Source organism: Cetorhinus maximus, chromosome 12, assembly GCF_964194155.1.
Source record: "Cetorhinus maximus chromosome 12, sCetMax3.hap1.1, whole genome shotgun sequence".
Lineage (NCBI taxonomy): Eukaryota > Metazoa > Chordata > Chondrichthyes > Lamniformes > Cetorhinidae > Cetorhinus > Cetorhinus maximus.
In genome coordinates, this window is record NC_135890.1 from 20,843,179 (window position 1) to 20,854,372 (window position 11,194).

General features: G+C 45.7%; 1 protein-coding gene across 1 annotated transcript; it reads right to left on the bottom strand.

The window, feature by feature from the left end:
• Positions 1–866: 866 nt before the first annotated feature.
• On the bottom strand, positions 867–9,506 carry arsa (arylsulfatase A). The gene is made up of 7 exons (XM_078553128.1): positions 9,104–9,506; positions 7,063–7,522; positions 5,747–5,916; positions 4,816–4,940; positions 4,026–4,153; positions 2,826–2,928; positions 867–2,360 (listed from the first exon to the last, which is right to left on the bottom strand). The coding sequence occupies exons 1-7, from the start codon at positions 9,319–9,321 to the stop codon at positions 2,062–2,064; spliced, it is 1,503 nt and encodes a 500-aa protein (XP_078409254.1). The 5' UTR covers positions 9,322–9,506; the 3' UTR covers positions 867–2,061.
• Positions 9,507–11,194: the final 1,688 nt, after the last annotated feature.

Consider the following 11,194-nt stretch of genomic DNA (forward strand, 5'->3'; position numbering starts at 1 on the left):
AATCGTCACAACCCCAGGACACTGTTGCAGGAGTTCCTCAGGAGTGTCCTCACCCCAACCATCATCAGCTCAATGGCCATTCAATTTTAACATAGTGAAGCCACAAAGTCATTAAAAGGGTCAGTATTGTGGAATTGTCTGCCTCAAAACATTGTGGGAGCACCCATCTTCACACGGACTGCAGTGATCCAAATTGGTCTGCCATCAATTTCTCAGGGCAGTTATGGATGGGAAAGTGATGCCTGCACTCTGGGAACAAATGAAAAACCAATGTCTGTGACATCACAATCTCGAGTGACTGAATGGAACAGGAGCTTCTGGGAAGGAGCCCAATGTCTTCTCTAAGCTCCTGAAGTGGAGTGGAAAGTTCCTCAATTGTGCTAACTCTCCCAGATCATTCCTAACACAGTCAATCATCTTCCTGAAGGTGCCTACTCATGTTGGGGTTCACTCTCCTGAAGGGGCTGAATCATGTTGAGTTGCTGTTCCAGGGACACCAGGGGTGCTTTGTTACCTCAATGGAGTGGCCATTTTTCAAGTGTAAGCAGGGCTGGGAGGGGGTGGGTGGGGAGAGGGAAGGGACTCGCTGCAAAGTCAACTGTGCCTTCACCTAATGCGCACACGTGCGCTCCCAAGCAGGGTCCATGGACAGCGATTGGGAGCAGGAACCCTCACTATGCAGGCCACCAATAGTTACTCTTAAAGAGTGAGATTGGAAAGTGGAGCATAGCTGGAATGGAACCTCAACCTTGTTGATCTGAAGGCCTCAGTGCCACATCAGATAAGTGAGCTAATGAGGGGAGTTCTCATTCATTCAAAGATCTGTAACATAATAGTTTACAAAAAGAATTTCTCCAACGACAGCCGTGTGTATCTATATATAGATTTATTTATTTATTTCATCTCACATGTACAAAATAATCGCCCAGTGATTAATTAGTGCAGTTAATTCTCCCTTAAAACATTTTAAGCTTTGCTGATCACAGTGATATAATCTGCAGGAGTTAATTTTACAAATTGCTTCATTTTTAGAGGAGATGGTCAAACTTATGAACAAATACTCCCCACAGTGCTTTACACACTGCAGCACCTTAAACCCAACATCCTACATCTAGTAAAACTAAACCTAGAACTGCTTGGATGTGCAAGGTTCAATATATGTCCACATTAAACATCTGTTTGCTAAAATATCACACCCTCTGCTTTGGATTCCCTTCAATTCAGAAGGCTGAGGAGGTGATCTAATGAGGTATTTAAAATAATTAAATGATTTGATATAGTAGATAAAGAAACAATTTCATTTTGTGGGGGGGAAATCAGAACAAATCTCACAATTAGAGCCAGGCAGTTTGAGAATGAAATGAGGCAGCATCTCTTCACACAAAAGGGTAGTGGAAAACTGGAACTCTCTTCCCCAAAAGACTTTGGGTGTTAGTGGTCAGTTGGAGCTTTCAAGATCGGGATTAATAGATTTTTGTTGCTGAAGGTTGTCAAGGGATATAGAGCAAAGGCTCTATAGAGCCTTTATACAGAGTAAATGGAGTCGAGATACAGATCAGCAATGATCGAACTGGACGGTAAACAGGCTCACATGGCTGACTGGGCTCCTCCTGTTCCTATGTTCTTGCCTCCCCACGGAGAAAAAGCAGGAATGCCCTAATCCAAGACCAAGAGTCTTCCTCTCTGTCTGTCTCCCCTCCTCCCCACAATTTGCAGGCTTTTAAAACCCATATAAACTTAACATAACATTAAAACATAAAAGGATGCTGTAATTAATCAGAATTCAACGAATGATTGATTTTTCACACAGTCCAGCGTGTCAGACTCATCCTTGCTGGGGATTTTCTTCCTCTCAAAGGGGAAAATCTCTCCAAGTCACAAGCAATTGCCCAAATGTACCAAGGACTTCACCTTGGATTCTGGATGCCAGGACTCTGTCGAAGACTCCTCCCATCTCCCTACTCCACATCAACACCGCTCCCAGACAGGTTCAGTTTGAGGTTAGCAAGTGTTACTAAAGCAGCTGTTAGGTTGCATTTTGCCTTCCTTCCTTCTTCTAATCTAAGTCTGTCTGCAGCAGACAGGCCTTGGGCTGCAGCCAAGGTTAATGCAGGGTTCAAGAGCAGGGTCAATTCCTCTTTCGATTTGGCTTTCCCCAAACTCCATTCCCGACTCAAATTTGACCTTCTCCTTGTGGATCTGCTCGATTATCCGGCTGTAATTCGAAATGTCAGAGCTGCTGAGTGGGTAGTTCTCAGAAGGGTCTGCTTCTAAGTCAAAGAGCAGTGGTGGGTTGTGGGAGGTAAGCAGTGAGTCCCAGTGGCAGTCACGGTCTGGGGTACTGTCACTGTGGGTGGAGCCTGGTGGGAGGAGGAATAAAAATTTTTGTCAAAACTTTTCTTCAGATACTGTAATAAATTCTCTGGCTGGTCGGTCCCACTGTGTCTTGTATATTGTCAGCCTGTGTCTCCCAGTGCTCCCCTCAGCCTGCCTCACACACAAACAAACACTGCACAATGTCTCACTCGAAGTGCCTCTCTCTCTCTGCTCTCCCGGGCTTTCCTGCATCACTCCCTCCATCCCTCCCGTGCAGTCCCTCCCCCTCTCCCTCTCTCTCAGTACCCCCACCGCCTCTCTCTCTCTCACTCAGTCCCCCCTCTCCCACTCAGTGCCAGTCTGTTTCACACAGGTATAGTCACTGTTGACACATTCAGCTGCCCAATTTGCATCACGTGCAGCCTGTTCCATCCATAGTGTGTTAGCCTCTCACTTTCTGACAACCACAAGCAGCTCTGTGACTGGGAAATGAATCTGTACTGCCTTACCTTGAGTGAAGTAATGAGCTTTGTAGTGTCCATAGCGTACAGCAAAAACTCCCAGCTTTCTGCTGGGGGTGACTGGATAGTAAAACATGGTCTCACGCTTGCTCTGTAAAACATTAATTGGATGTTGGTGAGACAGTACAGCAGCCAAAAATGGGAAGTAATCCCTCTTACCCAGACTGCAAGGTGGGGCACATAGTTCCTTTGATTGCCGTCGCTAGTGCTGTCTCTGTGCTGTGGATCTGAGTGCAGGAGCTGACACTGCATTACAGCTGCAGAGGCAGAGCCACTGGGCACTGGCACCAAAAGAAGTTTGGTCCTCCTAAAATAGTAAGTATTTTACTGGTGGTTTAACTGTCCACAGTGACCCCGCTGATCTCCCTAGTAAGAAAGAAAGACTTGCAATTATATAGCACCTTTCACCACTTCAGGATCTCCCTGAGCGTACACAGCCAATTAAATCATTTTGGACTGTGGTCACCATTGTGATGGAGGAAACACAGCAGCCAATCTGCACACAGCAAGAATCCACAAATAATCCAATTGGATTGGCACCCCATCCACCACCTTAAACATCCACGCCCTCCACTACAGACGCACAGTAGCAGCAGTGTGTACCATCTACAAGATGCACTGCAGAAACTCACTAAGGCTCCTTAGACAACACCTTCCAAACCCATGACCTTTACCACCTAGAAGGACAAAGGCAGCAGACAGATGGGAATACCACCACCTGCAGGTTCTCCTCCAAGTCACACACCATCCTGACCTGGAAGTACATCACTGATCCTTCACTGTTACTGGTCAAAATCCTGGGAACTCCCTTCTTAACAGCACTGTGGGTGTATCTACACCACATGGGCTGCAATGGTTCAAGATGGCAGTTCATCACCTTCTCAAGGGCAATTAGGGATGGGCAATAAATGCTGGTTTAGCCAATGATGCCCACATCCTGTGAACGAATAAATAAAAATACACCTTTATTTTTATGTGATCTGCAAATGCTATTATTGTGCCTCCTATAGCCAAGTCCAGATCATATATCCAAAACAGACAGACACAGACAGATGGAGAAACAAGCAGACAGACAGAATCAGACAGACAGAGTCAGACAGACACAGACCAGCAGATAGATAGAGATGAGCCACAGTCCCAGTACTGAGCCCTGGGTTAATGTACAGGTTGGGACATGACAATCTGCACCTTCCCATTATTGAAGAGGACATCCCTCATGTCATATCCGTCTAATTTGACCGGTGGAAGCTTTGCCCCCGAGAGGGTGGCAATTGTTGGAAGGATGTCGAGGGTGCTGGCCAGCTCATGGGTCACACCTGTAAATAGAGCAAACATATCCATTGTTATCTGAAATGTGACCTATCATTCCTGGTTCGTATTAATCCTGACAGGCACTGTTGCTGCAGCAATGCTTAACATAGTCCTACCCTCCTTGTTTAAAACAATCTCAATAACATCTCTGTGTAGAAAGGAAAGTGAGTTCGTAGTTGAAAAATAAAAATCAATGTTTCCAAAAAAAGATAAGATTAAGTGGGGGATTTAATCAAGTTCATCAAACTGATAAAATAAATGGATACGGTTGAGAGAAAGAAATTATTTTCTCTGTTGAGAGCACGCATAATCTTAAAGTGAGAGCTACGTCAAACAGGAATGAATTCAGCAAACACTTCTTCACACAAAGGATAATGGAATTCTGAAACTCTCTCCCCACTAAAGTTGTGGATGCTGGATGGGGGACTGAAATGGTTGGGGTACTGTTGGGTACGGAGGAATAGGGAGCGAAAGCAGTAAATAGAGTTGGAGTACAGATCAGCTACTGAATGAGTATCAGGGTTTTAACTCATGCTGTGCCCACTGGGCCTGTAGTTGAATAGAATCCCAATTGGTACGTGGTTTTAACAGGCTCTGGGTTACCTGCAAAATTACACATTCCATCTTGGAGCTTAACCAACATTTAGGCAGCTGGAGTGTAACGAACCTGGAGTGATCTTGCCAGGCCAGTAGGCAACTGCAGGTTCCCTCATTCCTCCTTCATACGTAGTGCCTTTGCCACACTTCAACAGACCCGCATTCCCTCCGCGTGACCTTCGCATCAGCTCTGGGCTGAAGTCAAAATAGAAAGTCCATTCACACGGTTCTTACTCTCACAATAACTCATAAATAGGACACCTCTGTCTAGGGAAATGTCAGGTAAACACTCTCTGGTTTAGAACATGGGTTAGATACATGCTTTAGAGACAGAGTAAAGTTCCATCTACAATACCCCATCATACACACCCAGGGCAGGTACAGCATGGGTTAGATACAGAGTAAAGCTTCCTCTACACTGTCCCGTCAAACAGCCCCAGACCACATACAGCATTGATTAGATGCACAGTTAAGCTCTCTCTACACTAGACAGAAGTTTCTGGTGTGTTACACTGCTATGGCCATATGCCTGCTATGACTTGTGCTGAGACTGGCCAAAGTAATTTCAAATTGGCAACAGCATCAGTCCCAACTCACTGTGCCAAATCAGGAAGGACTGTCAATTCAGGAAATAAAAATCTGGTATCAGTAAGAGAGACCACGAAGATGCCGAGTTGTTGTGAAATCCCAACTGTTGTGTCTCAATGCCAAGGAACTTTAGAGGAATCTGCCGTTCTTATCTGGTCTGGACTAGTCCCATATCAAAGCTATTAACTCTTGCCCTCTGAAATGGCCCAGCAAGATAGTCAGTTGCATCAAACTGCTGGGCTGCAGTGGTGTAAGGAGAAGGCTCATCCCCATCTTCTCAGGCAAACATGAATGGAAAATAAATGCCAGCAGTGCCCAAGGGTTAATAAATAGAATGAAAAATGACCTTCATGTTCTAACAAATCTGAGTGACGGATAATGTAGTGAACCTGTGTATCTCTAATTCATCGTACCCATTGTCACTGGTGAAGAAGACAAGTGTGTTATTCTCCACTCCAGCGTCCTTCAAAGCCTTCATTATCACCCCCACCGAACCGTCAAATTCCATCAGCGCGTCCCCCACTGGACCTCTCTTGGACTTCCCAGTGAAGTCAGCACTAGCAAATTGTGGATAGTGGGTATGCTACAAACAATAGAAACAGAACATTAGAATTGCAGTCACAGGCAGCGTCTACACACTGATGGATTTTATCTGTGTGCTCCCTGTGCGGAGCCTCAACCATTGGAAGGGTCTATCAGCAAATCACTGGGCATCCGACGCAATTCTCTCCCTCATCAACAGGACTGGCAGAGGGAACTGCCTCCATTAGAGAAGGAGCTATCCAATTCACAAGGAGTACAGTGAGGGGTGTGGAGCATTACAGGGCAATGTGCCAGATTCATATTGGAATCAGTGTCTGCAAAAGGTACAAATTACCACACAATCTCAGTTTTTAAATTTGTTCTCATGTGTAGGACGTTCGATCATCCAGTATGATGTGGCACTTAGTTACCTGCAAAGTCAATATTCCTCTGCACTGACTCACCGTTATCCCTCAGCGAGTCTCAGAAGCGGACGCTTCACCACATCAATGTGACAGTTTGACACTGGCCATGTCAAGAATGATACATTTGTGGCAAATCCGTGACAGTGTTGTGTCCAGGTCCCACATGTCAGTGTGGAAGCCAATATACTGCCCAATCCCCATTCCAAACTTTCAGTACCAACATTTACGGGAATGTTATCACCACTGAGCTACATGAGATATTAGGATACGAAATGGGATCTCCCTCCCTAACAGCACTGTGGGTGTACCCATACTACACGGATTGCAGAGGTTCAAGAAGGTGACTCACAACCACCTTCTCAAGGGCAATTAGGGATGGGCAATAAATGCTGGCCTTGCCAGTGATGCCCACATCCCATGACTGAATAAAAACAAGACTAAAAGCTTAGCAAAAGAGGTAGGTTTTAAGGAGCTTCGTGGAGGAGGGGAATGTGTAAGAGAGGTGGAGAAGTTTAGGGAGTTCCAGATCTTAGGGGGCTAGACAGCTCAAGGCAAGTCCACCAATGGTGGAGTGCTGAAAATGAGAAATGCGCAAGAGGCCCGATTGGAGGGGCACAGTGATCTTGAATTATGATACAGTTTAGAGAGATTAGAGATAGGAAAGGGCAAGAGCATGAAGGGATTTGAAAACAAGGATGAGAATTTTAAATTTGAGATGTTGGTGGATTAAGTCAGCCCTTGTTGAATTTTTGCCACAGGTACAATGGGGAGGCTGTACTCACGTGTGATGCGTAGTAAAGGAAGAATGGTTTGTGCTGCTTTGCTGCTCCTAGAATGAAGTCTCTCGCAAAATGATCATACAGCGGAGTGAGTGTGGGAAAGTTGACCGGCTGCTGGATAACCTTGTTATTCTTGACCAGGGGCAAGAGGACCACACCTTGGTCGCACTTTCCGTAGCACTTGGTGTCTGGTGGGAAACAAGTCAGGTTCTGGCAGGGCCCCTGGTCGTGGGAGTAGGGGACGCCCAAAAATTCATCGAAGCCCTGGTGGATGGGTAAGTAGCTCCCATTGCTGCCGTAGCCCAAGTGCCACTTCCCCAGCATTGCTGTGACGTACCCTTGCTGTCTTAGTAGCTCAGCGATGGTAGTTTCATTTAGCGGGAGCCCGCCCCTCGACCCAGGGTAGAACACACCTGGAAAAACCCCTGACCGAGTGGGGTAACGTCCTGTGAGCAAGGCTGCCCTAAGAGGGAGAAGCGAAAAAATGAAGATTACCGACCAATGTAAAAATAATCGTCTACACTAGACCTTCAGTGTAAAATACTGAGAAACCTGGGCATAGACCCAAAACCCAGCAGACTGCCAGCAATGAACAGTGTAAGAGACAAAGGGAAGTCTTTAAGCAGCAGAGACTGAGTGATGCTAAGCTGCAATTTTTGATTGAGGTGGAGAGTCTGGTCTTGCCCCAATACCTCTCGAATGTTGATGTGAGCCTTAAGCTCTGTGGGAGTACACACACCTCGAATTTCGAAAGTGCAGTTTGAACCTTATTTCGGACAGTTCTGGTGACTGGAGTCTGGAGCTCCTGCTCTGAATTCTGGGTGGACATCCAGCTGGATAGTCATGTCCAGTGTGGGTGTGAGCAGAATCTGCTCCATAGGCGTTGTGAGAGCTCACAGAGTCTTCCTGTTTACAGGACTAACTACCCTATTGACTGCTATAAAGATGGCCACAAAAGGAGTGCTGATGTAACAGCTTGTCAAATGGCATCAGCCTGCAAATCCTTCCATCACTTCACTGACTAACAAGTGAAGACAGCCTCCTTTCATCTCTATGCCCAGTCTCTCCATTCCCCCACCCCTTCAACTTTGTCTCTTCTTTGTCCAATCTTTCTACTTCTCCCTCAAAAAGTCTGTGACTCTTATTTACCTCTTTCTCCCCTCTGCAATCTCTGAAGATGCTGACATTACTTATTGCACATTATACATTGCAGATCATTGCACATTATACATTGCAATTACTGGATATTATTCATTTCAGATCATTACATTCTAGTGCATTACGCTCCACCCAGGGAGTGCTGCACTGTTTGAGGTGCTGTCTTTCGGATGAAGTGTTAAATCAAGGCCTCATATGTCCTCTCAATTTGGTGTAAAATATCCCTCAGCACTATTCGAAGAAGAGGAGGAGAGTTCTCCCTGGTGACCTGGCAAATATTTATCCCTCAACCGAGACCATATACAGATTATTTGTCATTATTACAGGTCATTATCACACTTCTGGTTGTGGGAGCTTGCTGTGCACAAATTGGTTAAAGTGTTACCGATATTGCAAGATTACACTTAAGAAATACTTAATTGGTGATGAAGCGCTTTGGCATGGTCTGAAGTCCTGGAAACTCTTTCGAGTTATCAACAGTCACAGATTGCAACTCTTTCGAGTACAATCACAGTTCTTGGTTTTCCGGGAGTGGGACACGAACCCACAACCCTCTGATTCAAAGGCGAGGGTGCTATGAACTGAGCCACAGCTGGAAAGTGCTTTAGTCATGCTTTCATGTTAATCAGTGCAAATTATTGCTTAATTGGATATTACTGCATATTAATCTTGGTGGGTTACTGCATTTTAATAAATGCAGATTATTGCATTTAATTATTGCAGATGATTTCATACTAATTAATGCAGATTGTTGCAAGTTACTGCATAATAATTATTGCTTATTAATTAGACAACCGTACATTAATTGTTAAAGATTAAGCAACACTGATCTATTGCCCCTGGCCTTGCCCTCTCCTTATCCCCGGCCTCGCCCTCTCCCTCTCACCGGGACGGGCTGCAGACACTTGCCGCGCTGTAGAAGTCGCTGAATCTCCGGCCCTCCGCCGCCAGCCGGTCCAGGTTGGGGGTGCGGGAGCTCGGGTGCCCGAAGCAGCCCGGGTCCCCGTAGCCGAGGTCATCGGCCAGGAGCAGCACCAGCCCGGGGCTGGAGGCGGCTGCAAGCCCGAGGCTCAGAGTCAGCAGCAGCGGAGAGAGCGGCGGCATCGAGCCGGTCCCAGGAAACAAGCCAGAGACAGCGAGAGGGGAATAATACAGGGAAAGTTAGAGTGGGGTAGTAATGAAGAGAGGACAGTGATAGAGAGAAGGAGTAACACTGACTGAGGAAGAGAGACGGGCAGAATAAATAGAGAACAATACAGGTCTTGTGAGCAAGAACATAGACAGAGAAATACAGAAGTTGTAATAGAAAATGAACCAGAGAGAGAGAGAGTAATAAAACTGGCGTAAAGGGGGCGGGAGAAGTAGAGGTGGAGTAATGGAGTGAAAGTAATACCGGGAGTCATAAAGTTTTTAAGAGCAGGTGATCAGAGTAATTCATGCTGTTTGACTCAGTATTCTCAACACAGAATCTGGGCAAATGTGCTTTCTTACATTTGTGTTGACAAGCCTGAAGGTAGCCACTGTAAATATTGTTTTTAAGTTTAGCTCAAAGATGAAGTAAAAGTTTCAGCCGCTCCCTGAAGTGAACCAAACAAATCAAATTTAGTCTGTCAGTGCCTGCAATACAAAACAGCCACAATGCAGTCAATGTTCCAGCAGCGCCAGACAAATGTTTCATTAAATAGGGCGAGGGAATTAATTACAGCATTCATTTCTTGGTTGTATGACAAACAACTGGTTGATTCATTAAAAAATAATCTATGCAATGCTCGCGATGTACTCATAAAGCTGACCCCTCTCTGAGCGCAAGTCACCAGACTTTAACAATGGAATGGTCATCAGCTCCATGGCCTCTGTTTACGATTGGAATACACTGCTTCTAATTTCTGCCATGTCTATGTGACTTGAATTCCCTCTGTATCCAGTTTTGGCGCTGCTCCTTAACCCCACGACCCCTTCAATCTTCCTTTCTTGTGTTTTCCTTTGTCCTGTCTCTTGAATCGCCTCCTCTTCCTGTCACTGTTTCTTCCCCCTTCGGTATTTCCCCCTCCCCAATTCTTATCTTGATTCATCAATACTCCTTTCCCTTTCAATCCTTCTCCCACCAGGCTTCAATCCCACAGTTACCTTTCTGTGCTTCTTTTGAACGTAAGAACATAAGAACTAGGGGCAGGAGTAGGCGATTCAACCCTTCGAGCCTGCCCTGCCATTCAATACGATCATGGCTGATCTCATTTCGGCTTCAACTCTAATTTCCCACCCTCTCCTCATAAGGGCAGGGGCTGAGGCTCCTGCAGTGCTACTTCCTGGATCCCTCTACCTGCCTCATTCATAGTCACACCCTCCTGTCCCTGACCACTGGCTGAATTTAAGGTAGTTATTCTAAGGGGTGTGACTGCCTCCCGAAACACAGCGTCCAGGTAACTATCCCCCTCCCTGATGTGTCGCAATGTCCGAAGCTCAGACTCCAGCTCATCAAATCTGAGCCGGAGTTCCTCGAGCAACCAACCTTTGCTACAGATGTGGTCACTAGGGACCACAATGGGGTCCACCAGCTCCCACATCATGCAGCTACAACACATCGCCTGGCCCTGCATCTATATTTTATTTAATTATTTTTGCAATTTGTTTTTAAATTTCCTACTGGTTTTTAGTTTATCAATCTGTAAAATATTTCTCCTTTAATCTGAAAGCACGTTAGAATAGAGATTCAAAATACACTTTTTAAAATCAACTAGAACTCGCTCTCTCTGCTGAGTTGAAGCTGAAGTGTCAAGCCTCCAATCCTGGGCCCCAGTAGTCACCTTTAATCTGAAATCAACTTAAAATAGGTAGTTCAAACTAGCAGTTACTTACCAACCAATGAATTTATGCTTTTCCTGTGATGCCACTCTTTATTTTTTTTAACTCGGCGACAGTAACTGCAGAGGACACTCTTCCCAGACTGCTTCACGGCGACGGTGACTGCAGAGGACAC

Excerpts from the sequence above, each read along its gene's own strand:
- arsa (XM_078553128.1), bottom strand. The coding sequence starts at position 9,321 with ATGCCGCCGCTCTCTCCGCTGCTGCTGACTCTGAGCCTCGGGCTTGCA. Across the intron at positions 4,154-4,815 it reads GCCTGGCAAGATCACTCCAG|GTGTGACCCATGAGCTGGCC; the intron begins GTTCGTTACACT and ends CTCTATTTACAG. Across the intron at positions 2,929-4,025 it reads TCCTCTTCAATAATGGGAAG|AGCAAGCGTGAGACCATGTT; the intron begins GTGCAGATTGTC and ends AATGTTTTACAG.